Consider the following 18073-nt stretch of genomic DNA (forward strand, 5'->3'; position numbering starts at 1 on the left):
CTTGGTAACTACTGCCCAAAGTTCAGCTGCCCATCTGAGTTTACAGTGCCTTCCCAAGTGATTTTTGAAAGTGGGTCACTGATTTGAATCCAGAATCCAAGTAGAGACTCTGTTAGAGCTGGAACAAGCTTTGGAGGTCAGGCAGGCCAGCCCTCTCATTTTGTAATTGAGGAAACAGAGGTCCGGAGAGGTTAAGTAAGTGCGGCCTGATCACATAATTAAGTTTGTTTAGTTGCTGTGCTTTAGTGAGATCTGGAAAGAACCACATGCATATTTTTGCTTTTCAAGTTCCTGACATTTTCTGTTGTGTACACTCAGGGTATTTTTAAATACTGATAAGCATGTGAATGCAGACCTCATTTAGTTAAATCTGGCAGTGTGGGCCGTCTTCAGTGAAATCTATTACATTGCCTTGCTTGATGCCTTTATGTTCAGCTCTTTTCGATTTGCAGTGTTCGATTGGACAAAAGGTAACAAAATATTTATTGCAGTAGAAATCTCCCCTCCCTTTTTTTTTTTTTTTATAGTCGGGTAACTTCAGAAATATCCCTGAAGTCATCATTTGTTGTTACAAAAATTTTGCTTCAGAACTCAGACCAAGGTGAAAAAAATTGCGTCCCAGGGGAGTTTTAGAGCACCCGTAACCATGCAAAAGTAGGCACTTACAGAAAATATTATGCAAACCTAACTGTAGCATTACAATGGAAGCCGCATAAATAATGTCTGGATGGCTAGGTAAGAAAGATAAAACCATTGAAATACACACTTTTGACTCCACACTGTTCCAGTCCATTGACAGTGCACCACAACGGGAACAGAAAGTTAACAAATTCTGAACCCGTTACAGGCAAAGAAACGGATTGCGTGGGGCATGGGGCTACAGCAGGGAATCCTATCATTCCTTGTTCTTCCTCTGAATTACACTGTGGCCCCAGTGTCTCTATGCCTCGGCTTTCCTTCTCTGTCCCTCTCTGAGGTGGGGTGGGTTGTCCATGTAAAGTAACATTTATACTTAAGCCTCAGGGCGTGGTCCTTATTCAGCATCTCCTAAATAATAGCACGGCTCTTCTGCCCACATTGAGGTTTTGCTTAGCACACTCGTTGGCCAGTAGTTAAGGAGTAAGTGTGAAGTGTATTTTGAATTGGGGGTTCAAACTGGGAGACAGACACTTTTTAAAAACTGTGTTGTTAAACACTGGACCCAATAGCAATTGTCGAACTACTAGCCTCAAGACCAGATCCGTGTCATATGGTATTTATGAGTTAAGGATGGATTTAGCCATTTGCATGGTCACCTGTACAGGAATGATACTGAATTGTGCCTTCCCCCAAATTTCACATGGTAGAGCCCTGACCCCCAGTACCTCACAATGTGGCTGTCTTAGGAGATTGGGCCTGTTAAGAGGAGATGAAGTTAAAAAGAGGCCATCAGGGTGGACTTTAGTCCAACACGACTATTGTCTCTATGTGGTGGGAAAATTCGGACCCAGAAAAAGACCCCAGAGATGCACACGCAAAGAGGAGAAGCCATGTGAGGACACAGTGACACGGTGGTCATCTGCAAGCCAAGGAGAAAGGCCTCGGCAGAAACCAGACTTGTCAACACACCTTGATTTTGGACTTCAGGCTCCAGGAGTGTGAGAAAATTAGTCAAGACACCCAGTTTGTGCTATTGTGTTATGGCAGGCCTAGGAAACAAATCACTTCAAATATTTTACCTTTTTTTTTTTTTATTTTTTATTTTTATTTATTTATTTGAGAGAGAGACATGAGAGGAGAGAAGGTCAAAGGGAGAAGCAGACTCCCCATGGATCTGGGAGCCCAAGGTGGGACTCGATCCCAGGACTCTGGGATCATGACCAGAGCCGAAGGCAGTAGCTTAGCCAACTGAGCCACCCAGGAGCCCCTCATATATTTTACCTTTTGCAACCAACTTCTATCACCATGAAATCTGAAGTTCGCAGTACAAGTGACATTTTTTTTTTCCCATTGCCTCCCAAAGCCTTCTGGATGAAGTCCAGATGTCATAAAAGGGCAGACGAGTCCTTCCTGATCTGTTTGGCTCTTACTTCCCCAGTCTCTTCCCCTTGTACCCGGGCTCAAGCCAGACACAACTATTTGAGGTTTTACTTAGAAGCCACACCTTTTCTCCTCTGGCTTCTTACCACAAGGTGAGTCCAAAGTCTCAGTTTCCATTTCAGTCCCTCCAGGACTAAAGGGTGCCCCTCCTTTGGGCTTCCATAGCACTAGTACCTACTACAAATGACCTTGTCCTTCCTTCTCTGGTTTTCTTTCCCCTCCACTCTGAAAGCACTTGAGGTCAGACACGGAATCTTGTTCACTAGTGGCTCCTAGTGTCTGATACAGAACTGGACACACAGTAGGTGCTCTATCAGTTGAATCAAAGCATGCGCAATTTTGTGCAAGATAGAATAGTTATTGAGGGCCTAACCTACAGAAGACGTGGAGAGGACAGAGATAAGTTTAAACCAGATTATTCATTATATTCGTTTGTTAGGACTGCCTTCACAAAGTAGCACACACCCTGGATGGCTGAGACAGTAGATACATGTTTCCTCACCAGGTCTGGAAGCTGGAAGTCCAAGGTCAAGCTGTCAGCAGGGTTGGTTCTCTAAGGCCTTTCTCCTTGGCTTGTAGATGGCTGTCTTCACATGGTCTTCCTTCTGTGCATATCTTTGTTGTAATTTCTTCTTCCTATATGGACACAAGTCAGATTGGGTGAAGGACCACCCTAATGAACTCATTTTAACATAATGACCCCCATTTTTTAAAAGATTTATTTATTTATTTATTTGCTTGTTTGTTTGTTTATTTTAGAGAGGTGGGGCAGAGGGAGAGTCCTCAAGCAGGCTCCCCGCTAAGTGTGGAACCTGACACAGAGCTCCATTCCACGACCCTGAGATCATGAGATTATGAGATCATGGCCTGAGCCAGATTAAGAGTCACACACTCAACTGACAGAGCCACCCAGGTGCCCCTAACTTAATTATCTCGTTAAGACCCTATATCCAGGGTGCCTGGATGGCTCAGTGGGTTAAAGCCTCTGCCTTCAGTTCACGTCATGATCCCAGGGTGCTGGGATCGAGCCCTGCATCGGGCTCTCTGCTCAGCAGGGAGCCTGCTTCCTCCTCTCTCTTTGCCTGCCTCTCTGCCTACTTGTGATCTCTGTCAAATAAATAAATAAATAATCTTTAAAAAAAAAAAAACAAAAAAAACCTATCCCCAGACACAGTCACATTCTGAAGTGTACTGAGGTTAGAGCTTCAGCACATGCGTTTGGGGAGGGCGCAGTTCAGCCCGTATCATTAGTCACAAGCACTGGCTTCACAGATGTTTGCCACTTGGGGTACCCCTGTGGTGAATGTAGACTACTACATTGCTGACTCCTTTGGAGAGTTCTTTGCCATAGAGGTTTGGTAATAAGTGTATATTTTCATCAACAAAGAGAATTTTGGAGTTGATTGTTGTTTTTAGGGGTTGGAGTGAGTGATTGGAAACATTGGGAAATTCACATCCCCAAGAACAGAGTAAAAGCCCAGGGGACTAAAGTGATAAAAATACTTGCGGATCTGATGGCGATTGCCGACATCACCATCCTCACTGGAAGTCCCCGTTCCGAAACGGCCGGTACTTGGTTGACCCCAGGAAATTTGGTGGTTACGTGTCCAGTTCCTACCCAAACACAGGGACCGAAGGTTTTACTCTTATCTTCACTGTTCACTGACTTTCAAGACTGGGAGAACTCTGTGGAACACTGTCAAGTCTGGTCTTTGAGCTTCAGGTTGGACCTAGAGGATTTACACGTCTACCCTTTAAAGGGCTAAGAAAAGGTCTATCTGGGCTTGGCCTTGGTCACTCCCTGTATGTAATTGAAATTGCTGCCCACAGAAGTCAGAGTAAGGTTGTAAGGAAGAGGCTGTGTAAGTGACTCTGACTGTTGCTATAACAACAGGACCTTGGTCTAATTTCTTTTGAAAAATGAATTTCAGCTGGTGGGATGAAGCCCAGCAGCTTCTTGGCCCCGCCGCCAGCCTCCAGAGCTCAGCTGCTTACGGATCGAGTGCACAATGCTGCCCACGCTGCCCCCCGGTTGAACATTTTCAGAGCCGGTTAAATCACACCTACATTTACCCGAATGTGAGAGTGTACCTCTGTGTGTGCGTGTGTGTGTGTGTGTGTGTGTGTGTGTGTGTGTGTGTGGTGTGTGTACATCTTCACCCATGGGTGATTTGTCTGGAAAGAAAATTTCTTTAGTTCTGTCTTGTCTCCTATTTGTGAACAAAAGTTATTCCAAAGACATATAAATAAAGGGAATCCCCTTGCTGGTAAACCAAGGCAGGTCCCATAGCTTTCAGTTTTGGAGTAAAAGCCTGCTGCTTGGAATGGAGGTCTGGGGGGGTCACACACGGCCTAGAAATAAAAATAACGTCCTGTTCGCTCCCTGGCTAAGATGGGTGGGGGGCAGGGGAGATGGGGTGTAGATGGAAGAAGTTGATAATTCTCTTCTAGGGGGTATCTTCTAGCTGGGCTTTATGCAAACGACACCGCACTCGAAAGAGCAGTGTCTGACCTCTTTGAAGGAAGCAAGAGGCTTTTTATAGACTAGGCAATCTTACTTCAATACTTTGGTTTTCCAAAGGGAGATAAACATGTGCTAGGATTGTATTGGAAAACAGTGTCAGGTGTGAGTACTGTAGGCTATTTGCTTCCCCTAAGCCAGGTGCAGGACTTAAGCACCATTGAGCAAACTGGTCTCCTGGAAGGGGCTAAAGACTAAAATGAGAATTTCTCGTTGAAAAGAAGGGACATTTTGAGTAAACAGTGCAATAAAAATATTCTTGATTTTTACCCAAGGGAGAGAAAAGTACCGAGCCTCCCTGAAGCATTCCTCCTTCCTTCTCCCAGAGAATAAACAAATCAAAATCTCGTGGGTTTCGTCTAAACATGCCCATTCTTGGGTCCGTGTTGTTGGTGTAAGTCTCCAGCTGTGAATGATGCAGATAAGATCTGATCTTTTCATTTGCCCTCTTCCTCCCTATGGTTTTTTCTCCTTCCTCACCAACCTCCTTCACAGTCATTTCTTTACAGCTCTAAATAAAATCCCATTAGGAATTTCAGATTGTAATACGAGGTCACGCACGTAGGCATGTTTGAATACATAACGTATGCGTGACTTCTAGTAAGAGATGGCAGAGACATTCCTAAGAAAATCGTTTCTTGTCCTTAGAAATAAATGCAATGTAATACGTGTGTGTATGTTTATGTATTTGAAAAGACAGAGCCGTTGGGGGTTCAGACTGTGGAATCCGATGGCAACCACAGATCTCAGAGGAGCTTTTCTGACAGAGCGCTACCAAGGAAAGGAAGCTGCCACTGGGATGCACACATTGGCCCCTCCCGAAGTGTTCAGGGCTGCAGCTCTCATCACTTCTCAAACACATGCTACATTTGCAAAGGAGCATCTTTCCTCAGAGAGGAGCACAGCGCTTTTCTGTGAATCAGGCAGATCTGACTGGGAGACGTGAACACATCCTCCTCAGACCGTCACGACATGGGTGTCTGAAACCCTTTCCCAGAATTTCTCAGCAAGGTTTGCTCATGTTTAATCGGGATGGGAGTCTTCAGATGCAAAACAACAGAGTAGGGGAGAACAAGTACTGCTGAGAAGGGGCTCTGCTCTGTGCCCTGGGACAAATTACTAACCTCTCTGAGCCCATTCCTCGTCCATCACAGAGCTGTTGTGAGGTTTAATCAAGGTAATATATGTGAAGTGCTTAGTTTAAGGCCTGGTACAGGGTAAGCGCTCAGTCAATTAGAATATTAAATGACAAGTTTATCTTGAAACATTTAGTAAGCAGTGAATCAAATTCTCTGGCAAAAACTTAGAAGTTTAGAGCTTCCAGGGCACCTGGGTGGTTCAGTCAGTTAAGCATCTGCCTTCTGCTCAGGTCAGGATCCTGGCATCCTGGAATCGAGCCCCGTGTCAGGTTCCCTGCTCAGCAGGAAGTCTGCTTCTCCCTCTCCCCTTCCCTCTGCTCCTTCTCTCTCAGTCTCAAATAAATAAATAAAAATCTTTAAAAAAAAAAAAAAGTTTAGAGCTTTCTACTGAAAGCTGTGTAAGGAGATTTGAAAATCATATAACCTTGGCATTTGTGGAGAGAACAGTCTCAGTTTTTAACAAGTTAATAATAACAAGTTAATAACTGTTGAGGCACCAATTTGAATTACATGTATGAAGCTTGTGAAAAATGTTGTAACTTCATATATAAAAAGTACACAGGATTCGTGTGACTTGTGATGAAAATATAATTTATTCATTCCATTGAGAGAAAGCCAAGAGCCTGTGTGAACATTTATGTATTTGGAAGTATGGAGATTGGAGAGCTTGGAACTAAGCGTTTCTAAATGTCAAGGGCCTGACTGCCACTGCTGCTGATGTCTTACGATCCACTCTCAATACGCTGTACATTTAGTTGGTGCTTATTACATGTTTAAGAATAACTAAAGGATAGGGGGCGCCTGGGTGGCTCAGTTGTTAAGCGTCTGCCTTCCGTTCAGGTCATGATCCCAGGGTCCTGGGATTGAGCCCCGTGGCAGGCTTCCCTGCTCAGCCTGGAGTCTGGTGCTCCCTCTTCCTTTGCCTCTCCCCATTCGTGTTCTCTCTCTCTCTCTCTCAAATAAATAAATAAAATCATTAAAAAAAAAAAGAAGAAGAAGAAGAAGAAGTAGAAGAACTGAAGGATAAAAGCATACCTAAAAATCCAGACACACACACAAAAATTGCTTTTAAAAAGTATCTTACTCTGGCACCTCACAGCTAAAATTGGGTGAGCATCCGTGCTTCAAACACTGAAGAGAGGTACAATCACTCTCAGGTACACCTAAGACTACTTGGAAAAGGCATTTTAGATCTGACTCATAGGAGAAAGGAACAAGATCATGGTCACTTCTAAAAATAACCTCAAAGTCCCCCAGAATGTCCTGAATGGCCCTGTTCCCTTGAGCTGGGGACTGAGCAGTGCCCCAGCATTCCCTTGAGCATTTGTGGCTGAGGTTACAGATACCAACCAGAAGGGTGAGGCCCCTTTAAAGATGATTCTTTTCCCCCTGGGCATTTCAGAATGGGGATTTCTAACGGCCTGTGGCTGATATTCCCTCCAGAGACCCAATATTTTCCACTGATCAGATCCAAAGAAGTTGCGTCCTGGGATGGTCACAAATAGAGGTTTTTAAACTCTTGGGTCTCAGGGAAATAACGTGTGTGTGTGTGTGTGTGTGTGTGTGTGTGTGTTTCATATGACTTTTATTATGTAGTAAATTTGTTTTCTTTCTAAAATAATGTTCGAAGTATGTAAGGCTGATGAGGTAGCCTTCAGGAGTTGTGATAAGATTTCTCTTTTTCTTTTTGTGTTGCTCTCCCCTTTACATAGCTCTCCTTAAAAGAAAAAAAAAAAGGTACTCAACTTTTATCAATACGTGTCTGACATGTGTTTACTTTCAGATGTGGTCTTTGTTCTTAGGACCAAGTCTACCCCCCCAGCGCCTTGTGCATGGGTACACAGCATGCCCTCTGTTCATTTGGATGAAAGCAAGGGGAAGTATATGTATAATGTGGAGAGAGAAAATGGTCCGGGATATTACTATGCTCTGAGAAACCTAAAATGTAAAAAATAAACATTTTTATGAAAAGTCTTATAGACAGGTTTCTCCAGAATCCAGGGTCCTCTGAGGTTTGAACTAAAACAAGCGCGAGGGTTATTTCTTAGTCATGTTTGTGAACTGTCCCAGAGAATCACCAATTAACTCAGGAACATTTTATATGGACACTGGGTTTGTGTGTGTATGTATATTTTTTTTAAAATCACACCAACAACTTCATAATGTCAGAACTCCCAACAGAATTCTTATTCTAGATCAGAATTCCTAAAAACTAGGGATCCTGGACCAATTACCTCAGAGGAATCAGGGTTTTTATTAAATTTCTTTAGATACCCTGTGCCTCCAACCTGTGTCCCCCTCTGGGTCCCATCTTGAGCTACTAAATCAAAAACTGTGGAAATGGGACTTAGAATTCTGCATTTTTAACAGTTATCCAGGTTACTTTAGAGTTGGATAATGAATGATCTAGAACCTTGAACTTCTAAATAAACCTCAAAAAAAACTTTCTAAGGGTGCTTAAATCTGGAAGACAGTTGTGGAAGCATTTTTGCACACCGTACATACTCTAGTCATTAAAATACCTAACATATGAGTATTCTGGGTCACTCTTCAGATTTATTCATGTGTTTATAAGCTTATTATCTACTGGTAGAATGGGAAGCGTACCCATATGAAAATTGATACAGTGAGTCATCTTCTAGTTTGATTGGAGCTGATCAAAACGACCAAAATGTGGTTTTTGAGCCTCTAAATTAGTTATAGCATCTGCAAACTGAAATTCCAATTCATCTCCATTTCCTGGGAAATGGCTATATCTCTAATTTGGTGAAGAAAGTTCACTCATGGTGTTGGTTGGTGAGTGAAAATCACTTAAAGCCTTTGTATGGAAATTCAGAATTTAGATATGAAAATATCCAGCATTTTGAGTTGACATACTTGTCAAAACATCTGACCGTGGTAACGGCACACGATGTCAGTGGGTTTCAGTTTAAGTTTTCCTTTGCACGATTCTCTTCCTGTGCTTTCTGGTTCTCTATACAGGTTCCCAGAATCCTTAAGAGTTCTCAAAAATATTGAGGAGGGGACAGCTCACAAGCCCTTTCCAGCATCTTAAAGGAACTAAAATAAACTGGACATTTACTCAATAGTCATGAAAACGCTAGGCAGGCCAACATTTTCAAGTGTGTACTTTGGGGGATAATTCCATAAATTCAGTGTGGTCATTTGAGAGAGAGCTTTTAGCGGTCATTTCTATGTACAGTCACATGAAGAAACAGGAAAGTGGTTACGGGATATGTATGAGAATGTCGTGCTCCTGACCCTGGACTTGTGGGAGGGGCTGTGCAGGGTTGACTGTAGAGAAGGTAATGTCTAAACTGAATTGGGAAGGACAAATAGATTTGGTCAGGTGAAGAAGTTGGATAAGAGGGTAGGTAACCTATGCAAAGTCCCAGAGAGACAGAGAATAAACACCGCATGTCCCGAGAACTGCAAATAATTACATGTAGCCAGAGATTTCGAGTTGATTGGCACTGGGGGCTGGGGACAGGTGGAAGGGAAGAAGGTTAGAGGTGTTCGTTAAGACGGGGGAGGTAAGTAAGCAGAGGTGAGGATCGAGTTGCGGAGGGCCTCTGTGCCGAATTTAGGTGACGCTGAAGACAGAAAAATGTCAGGTGAGGAATGGGTACAACCTGGTTCACACTTTATAAAGAAAATTTACAGGCTCAGTGCAGAGAATCGGTTTGGAGGGGAGCAAGCAAGGCTGGGGCAGAGAGAGTCATTCGGGAGCTGCTGCAGAAATCACGAGAAGTGTTGACGATCTGAACGAACGCAGTGGCATTGGGGGTGGAAGATGAAAATAAAATTCTTAGATGATAAGAACAGAGAGTTCTTGAGGTTTAATTGGGTGTGGGTGGTGGGGAGAGGATGGGGATCAGGGATGATTCCTGAAAACAGTGCGAGAGTGCGTTCCGACGAGCAGCGTCAGAGTCCAGTGCCAGGGAGGGCGGCACAGCCAGGATGTTCCACCCCAGGTGAGGGTGCGGTGTGGGCTCTGCAGTCAGGCCTGAGTCCGAATTTAAACCTGGGCTGAGCCCCCTTCCACTTTTCCCTACCGCCCCCCTACCCTGGCTCTGTCATTTTGTAATCTCGCCTAATGTCACTATGCCTGAAGTTCCTTTTCCATAAGATAGTTATAATAAACCCTGCTTTTTACAAGCATTAGGCGTAGGAGACAGGAATCTGATGGCTTACCCCAATGGCGTTCATCTTAAAGGGCTTCATTATTAATAGTAGTGTCATTTACTTTCCTCCCAGGCTCCGTGACCCTGCCCAATTTCATACAAAATTAAGGACGGGGCAATATGAGGTTTTTGTTTTGTTTTGTTTATCTTACTAGCGCTGCTAAAAGCCGAAAGGCAGAAAGACTCTCTTTTCCATGGATATGCTGGCCCAGGGGACCCCTAAGATACCCCTCTGTGTCAGCAGAGGCCTGGTGACCCTAGCTAGGGAACCCATCCCTGTTGTGGGTATTATCTACCTCTCCCATTCCACCTTCTCCAAAACACTGACCTTTTCCCCATTGAGGCAGAAGACCAGCACATGACCTGCCCCCAAGGTTTCATAGGAGGATAAAATATCATCCTGGGTGAAAGTGCTTTATAACCCCAAAGGCAAAGCTATTCTTATTACTGCTGCGAGTGTCCTGTCAGCCCTCCCGAACTGTTCTGTCTCTCTCCGCCTCCCAATTTCTTTCTGTGTCTCTCAGTTCCTCTCTCCCCCTACCTCCATCCCCCCCCCCTTTCTGTCTGTCTGTCTCTGTCTCCCACACGCACATACACGCACATGACGGTTTCATAGAAACACATGCTATGAAGCCACGCTGTAGATGAGAGACTTATGCTGAAGCCATTCTGGAGGAGGACTTGTTTCCGTTGGAGGAACTGACACGTGACAGCGGCCCATATTGTCACAGGCATGGGATGCACAGCCTACTTCAGGCCCTGGCGCCATAGCCTCCCTTCATGGGAGAAAACATTGACGCGTAATAATAGTAATACAGGAACAAGGGAGCCGATGCTCAAGAGTTTCTGTGATTCTTCCACAGGGGCACAAATCACACTAAGAAGCTTCCAGCTTTGTAAGGCAGAAGGGCCAGGGACTTCCACAAGAGGAAGCCATTTGGGACGAGAATCTTACCTGAGTCCGTGGGTAGTCAAGGCTCACCAGGATACCCCTCTCTTCAGTCGGCCGTCCTGCTGACTGAGCAGAGCTCTCGAGAGTTCCTCGGCCTTCTCAAGCTCACAGGTTCTGTCTCTTCCTGCCGATTCGCCTTCTGTCTTCCAAGAGGGACATGAGAGACTTCGACTCACAGACCAGCCTCCTGTAGAGCAGACGATGATGAGACAGACAGTAGGGATGCTAAGATTGCTCTAACTATTTTGGACACAGCTAGACAAAACATAAAACCACAACATAGCATATTTGATGACGTCTTTCTTCTATTTCCAAATGTTGTATGTCAGGATACTGGCTCAAGGAGCCAGCAGTGGAGAATGCGAGGCCCTCAAGGGGAAGGAAATACTCAGCAGCTCCATTCAGGTCACATGCTGAAAATGCATTCGATTTGAACCTCCACGACCTAGTGCTACTCTACAATCTAGAACACGAATGCATTAGCGCTCAGACTTAAGTTTGAATGGCAAATTTCATTTTTGTTGTCCATATTAAACAAACAAACAAAACTACACCAGATGCTTGGAAAATGTGAGGATTTTTGCCAGCTAAAGGAGGAACAGAAATATCATCCTTCTACCTATCTGTAGTTTGAAGGTTCAGGAAGTAATTGAGCTCACTTGCAGGTGGAACTACCGATATCACCGAATTTTAAAAGATAACAATAGCTAAGGCTTACCGTGGGGGCTTACCAGGTACCAGGCATGAAGCTAAGTGTTGTCCCTATTACTGCATTTAAGTTCATTCTTGCACTAACTCTACAAGCTAGACATTATTAACCCACTTTGCAGATGAGGAAAACAAAACGGAGGAGAAGTGAAGTAAGTTTTCCAGTTTCCATTCATTCAAAAGACAGTGACTGACTATCAACTCTGCACTACTGGGGACCCAGTAGTGAACAAAACAGAAAAATCCCTTCCCTCATGTAACTCACTTTCTAATGGAGGGGATCATAGCTAACATGTGTTAAGTACCAGACAACATTTATATGTATTAATTCTTAGTTGGGGGGGCAGGGGGTGGTCTACATTGTAACTACAGAGCCAGGGCTCCTGTTTCTTTCTGTATTACTGCCCAGTGTGCCTCACCCAGGTAGGCTCCCTCAGCTGGGAAGAGGTGAAACTTGGGCTCTCCAGCCAGACCTGTCCTTCAGCATGGTCTCAGGCACCACTCTTTACAGAGAAACAAACAGACCACTTGTCTATTTCCCCATCCTGCCCCATCTATTTCACAGCCAAAAACAGAATCAGGGATCTGAACTTTCTAAAATAAAGTCAGGTTCATTTTTAAAATATATTTTTTTCAACATCGCTTCAGATGGTGCCAAGAGCCCCAAATCTTCGTTTCTTTAGGACCTGAAGCTGTGATATTTGAACTTGCTGCTGGTGCACTGGAGCTACATTCAGGTATCTGCCATACTTGTGTTCAGAACTACAGTTCCCAGGGCTGTTCAATAAATAACAAAATTTTCTAGCAGTTTCCACCTCATACGATGGATCGATCTTCTTTGAAGTCAAATGCCATTGTGTCCTGGTGAGGCCCTTGTTTTCAGCAAGGCTGGGGTTCTACCAAGTGACTGCACACAGTGTTTGGTGTTGTGATTAAAAATACAAGATTGAGGAGGAAGCATGAGACTGGATTTTTACTCAAGGACTTTTTCTATTGACTTTGGAAGTGGAATTCTCTGCTTATGAGAGAACAGCAATAAAGTGGCCCTGTGTAGAATCCCCCACATCATCTGCAGATTGGTTTTATTATAGGTAGGGCTCCTTGAGAGCCTTGGCAGTTCCACGTGTGAGCGCTGAAGAACAGGGTCCAGGGGAATTCGGCTCCTCTCTTCCTCTGCTTCTGTGGTGCACTGTGCCCTTTACAGGAATAGGAGAGTGCGCACGTGGATGACTCTTCTGCCTCTTCTCTGCTCCCCGTGTCCTCCTGCTTTCCACCTTCCACTCTGTGAAGTTACTAACCGCCCCCCACTTCTAACCTGAGTTAGTCTTCTTTGGTCATTCGGCAGGCACTCCCTCAGTACCTAACCTATGCCAAGCTCTTTGACCCGAGCCCCACACACTGACCCCTCGCCGGCAGAAAGGAAGGGGGCAGACGGATGAATTAGGTTCATGGTTAATAAATCCATAGAGTTAACAAGAGTTTCTTAACTGGACTTACCTGAGAAGTCCAGTTACGTGGACGCAACATGCCAGGGTTCTCCAGGTTAGAGTTCCCATTACCAGTGAACCTCAGTTCCTGGGTCGTAGTTAAGTTCCAGTGGTGAACATTCCCAGAGAACAGGAAAGCAAAGGCACCACAACCTGCGGACTCCTGCTGCACAAGTTCCCCACCGGGGAGGTCTGGGTCTGCTTTGACCTGCTACTTTTTGAGCAAAAACTCTTGTAGCCTCAGGGATCTGCCCAAAAGGCTGGGTGGTGGTCCTTTGCCTGAGCTAGAGGAGAAACACACAGCTTCATCCATCACAGGTCATGCGCACTGGGGCCCTCTATTTGATTGCACATTTATTGCTAGCAATCTATGCAAACATGAGCTTTCCTATAAATAAGCCGGATGCACATGTGCACATGTACATACACACACACACACACACAAAGTCAGGTATGCCTCATGGTCAGTGGAGCTGCCTCCTGCTGATTAAAACTCACCTCTTTCAACTCCTGAATTAGACAATAGAATGAATCATTCAGTTTGCCATTATTGATTAACTACTGCTATGAACGCAAACACTAGATGGGGCCCCCATGGATACGCAGTAAGCAAATCAGTCAGAGCCTTCTTGGAGCTCACTAAAGAGACACCCAAGAAACTGCCCCAAAGTATGGTAGGAGCTCTAAATGGGGAAGTGGAGTGTGCTGGAAAAACTCATTCCAGGATATCCAACCCAGTGTAGGCGGGTCAAAGAAGGTACCTGATGTAGCTGGAGGGGGAAAAGATGTAAGTTTTCCTAGAGGAAGGGAAGTCTACGATACAATCTGAAGGATGGTTAGCTGTTAACCCGAGGGAGGGGAGAAGTTTGTTCCAAGAAAAGAAACAACATGGACAATGCCCTGGAGGTGGGAGGAAGCTTGGCACATCTAAGAAACTGAAAAACTTTCAAGGGAGTTGATAGAAAATGTTTGGCAGGGGACAAGGAGGTAACGCTGAACAGAGAAGCAGAAACCAGGTGAAGCAGGCTCAGATTGGATTTCAAACCAAAGGCAATGGAAACCATTACAGAGCTATAAACAGGAAAAGCTATATATTTCTTGAAAGAGCTGGCCGCATAGAGAATAGATTGTTGGAGAGCAAAGCAACAGATACAGGAACAGATGAAAGAATAATGGAGGATGAATGGAGGCAAGGCAAGGAGGCCAGTTAGAAGTACTGCAACAGTCTAGGCAGATAAAATGGTATCCTGGCCTCGGATAGTGGCAGTGAGGCAGATAAAATGGTATCCTGGCCTCTGATAGTGGCAGTGAGGTTGGAGTTGAGTGGGCATATTCGAGGGATATGTTAGAGGTGGAATCCATAGGACCTGGTGATATGGTGATGGGAGACATTTTGAGAGGAAAGCTCAGGTTTCCGGTTCGGGGAAGTGAGTAGATACTGAGTAGGGAACTGGGTGGATGCTGAGATGGGGAGCATGGTTGAGGATCATGTTTGATAATGAGCTTCCTGTGGAGACATGCTGAGTTTTACATGCCTATGAAACAACCAGGAAGAGGATGCTGAGGTAGTAGACCTCCACAGGGAAGACTGGACTGGGTACATTGTTAACAGGGTCATCAGCCTAGAGAGGATGATTGAAGCTGTTGAACTGGCCGTAATCACGTAGGCAAGCATGTAGAATGGGCAGGAACAAAAGCTGACAAGCAAACAATGAGGAATTCCATCATTTAGAAAGAACGAAGACCACACATGCCCCTGAGAAAGAGCAGACGGAGAGAAAAAAGGAAATCCAGGAATATGTGATAGCATGGAAAAGAATGGAAGCATGCTTTTGGAGCAGAGCAGGCTGCATCACGAGGTGCTGGGCGGTCAAGTAAATAAGAACTGAAGAGAAGTTGTGGGTTGTGTCAACCGTTAGTCTTCATTTCTGCACTATTCAGTAAACGTTAAATTCCATATGCTTAGAGGATTTTTAGTGTTTTTTAAAATATTGTTGATTTAATTCCTTGATGTCTTCAGTTAAGAGGTGAGAAAAGTTAACGATAGGTATTAACATCTTTCTCAAGTATAACACATTTGGGGACAAGTCTCACATTTTGTGTTGCTTTAGAAAATAATAATGGATGATTCTCAGCTGTTAAGAGAAGTATTGCCTTTAACTCTCTTTTCCTTTGTTCCCCATCCTCCAATCTTGATTTTGTTTTCTATCTCTTAGCCTCATGAGCTCTTCTTTTGGATAAAACCTTTTCCCACAGAGTTTGAAGCCTGGCCACTCTTGAAATTAGACATAGAACTTCTTTCCCATGTGTGATAAAGCATTTAAAAGTTAGTTCACAGCAGTCATACATCACCTTGCTCAAATAGTGAATGATGACTTGGAGATTTACTCACCCTCTTTCTTTTTTCTTTCCCAGCTCCAGGAGACTGTGAAAAGGAAGTTGGAAGGAGCTCGATCACCACTTAATGGAGACCAGCAGAATGGTGCTTGCGATGGGAGTTTTTCTCCAACGAGCAAGAGAATACGAAAGGACATTCCTACAGGAATGGAAACCATCAACATGCCACTGCCTTCAGCTTCTCCTCTTCACCAACTTGACCTGAAGCCTTCTTTGCCCTTGCAGAATAGTGGAACTCATACTCCTGGGCTTCTAGAAGATCTAAGTAAGAATGGTAGGCTTCCGGAGATCAAACTTCCGGTCAATGGTTGCAGTGACCTGGAGGACAGCTTCACCATCCTGCAGGGCAAGGACCTCAAACAAGAGCCTCTAGATGACCCTACTTGCATAGACACATCAGAAACATCTCTTTCAAATCAGAACAAGCTATTCTCAGACATTAACCTGAATGATCAGGAGTGGCAAGAGTTAATCGATGAGTTGGCCAACACTGTTCCTGAAGATGACATACAGGACCTGTTCAACGAAGACTTTGAGGAGAAAAAGGAGGCCGAATTCTCACAGCCGGCAACGGAGACCCCTCTCTCCCAGGAGAGCGCCAGCGTGAAGAGCGACCCCTCTCACTCTCCTTTTGCACACGTCTCCATGGGCTCTCCGCAGGCGAGGCCCTCCTCTTCGGGCCCTCCCTTTTCTACTGTCTCCACGGCCACAAGTTTACCTTCTGTGGCCAGCACTCCCGCAGCTCCAAACCCTGCCAGCTCACCAGCAAACTGCGCTGTCCCGTCCCCTCAGACCCCGAACCAAGCCCACACTCCAGGCCAAGCCCCACCGCGGCCTGGGAACGGTTATCTCCTTAATCCCGTAGCAGTGCCCGTGGCCGGTCCCACAGCGGGCCCTGTGGCTGTGGCTAGCTCTGACCTGTCCCCTGCGGAGCAGCTCAAGCAGATGGCAGTGCAGCAGCAACAGAGGGCCAAACTCATGCAACAGAAGCAGCAGCAGCAGCAGCAGCAGCAGCAACAACACTCAAACCAGACTTCCAGTTGGTCTCCCTTAGGGCCCCCGTCCAGCCCCTACGGAGCAGCTTTCGCTGCAGAAAAACCAAATAGCCCAATGATGTACCCCCAAGCCTTTAACAACCAAAACCCCATAGTGCCTCCCATGGCCAACAACCTGCAGAAGACGACAATGAATAACTACCTCCCGCAGAACCACATGAATATGATCAATCAGCAGCCAAATAACTTGGGTACCAACTCCTTAAGCAAACAGCACAATATTCTTACCTACGGCAACACTAAGCCTCTGACCCATTTTAATGCAGACTTGAGTCAGAGGATGACCCCCCCGATGGCCAACCCCAACAAAAACCCTTTGATGCCCTACATCCAGCAGCAGCCACCCCCACCGCCCCCGCCACAGCAGCCGCCACCCCCGCCCCCGCCGCCACCACAGCTCCAAGCTCCCCGGGCGCACCTGAGCGAGGAGCAGAAGCGCATGCTTCTCATGAAGCAGAAAGGAGTGATGACTCAGCCCATGGCTTACGCCGCGCTTGCTTCCCACGGTCAGGTAGGTGTGAAAGTGAGCGGCACCTTGAGCAGTGCCGGTGGTGCATTTCAGACCCGGGATGGGGGACTGTGCGCGCTCCGGTGGCTGCGGCCTTTCCTTACCTGCGGGCAGAATCCTTCCCGTGCAACCTCTTGGCCTTGGCCAGGCTTAGGTTTTGGTTTTGGTTTGGTTTGGTTTGGTTTCTCCCTTTCTCCTAAGAGATGGAAAAGGTTGGTATCATAGACTTTCCTGTCTTTGAATGTCTGGGAGTCAAACTTCTATTATTGCTGCCGGCAGATAAAGATGCAGAAATGACAATCAAGTTCTCGCTCGAGAGAGGCAGGCCATAGAGGTCACAGGGTAAAACGTGCTGCTCGTTCTGTGGCTTCTCTCCCAGGTCATAGAGGCTTAACCTCAGGGTGGGAGTGAGAGTGGAGCGTTTAGGGATCTCCGCAGCAGTTTCATAAGGTCCTAAACCACCTCCACCTTATCTGACTGAATTGTGAATAATGGAGCCATGGATTGTTGATGGTTAAATGTGGGAGCGTTGTCTGTAGTTTCAAAGTGGAGGATAGATTTCTGTAGGACCATTCCGCCCTTAAGCATTGGCTGCGGGACTAGCACAATTAGAAGTTGTTTCAACATGGCGTGACTAGGAAGTGCAATAAAGCCTTCGCGATGCATTCCCCTCTCACTCAGGAAAAGCTGATGGTGGATCTATCTTAGTGCTGGATCAAAATAAATTCTCCTCTGTCCCGCTGTCTTTCTTCAGGACATCCTGGTTTAGGGATGTAGGGCCCTCAGTGATCTATGGGAAAAATGAGCGGCAACCTGTTGGGGTGTGAATCCTTACTGACAAGCATTCAGTCCCCTCATCCTCCCCCCCACCCCCAGCAAGCTGCTTATCTACCTTGCAGGAGTGGGGAAATGCACTATTCTGCCTGTTCTCCAAACATGGGTTAATTGACCAGAGCCACCCTTTCATTACCAGTGGCTGTGTTGTGCCTCAGTCCTCTCAGGAGTCTGACATTTGCCTGTAGGTTGGGGATTTTGCAGAAAAT

General features: G+C 45.6%; 1 protein-coding gene across 2 annotated transcripts in view; it reads left to right on the forward strand.

The window, feature by feature from the left end:
* MAML3 (mastermind like transcriptional coactivator 3) overlaps positions 1-18073 on the forward strand; it is a 403827-nt gene that overhangs the window by 222076 nt on the left and 163678 nt on the right. For both annotated transcript variants that reach the window (XM_059168405.1, XM_059168415.1), the window contains exon 2: positions 15486-17033. In XM_059168405.1, the coding sequence (XP_059024388.1) occupies positions 15486-17033 (1548 nt within the window). The remainder of the gene's footprint in view (positions 1-15485; positions 17034-18073) is intronic.

Source organism: Mustela lutreola, chromosome 1, assembly GCF_030435805.1.
Source record: "Mustela lutreola isolate mMusLut2 chromosome 1, mMusLut2.pri, whole genome shotgun sequence".
Taxonomy (NCBI): Eukaryota; Metazoa; Chordata; class Mammalia; order Carnivora; family Mustelidae; genus Mustela; species Mustela lutreola.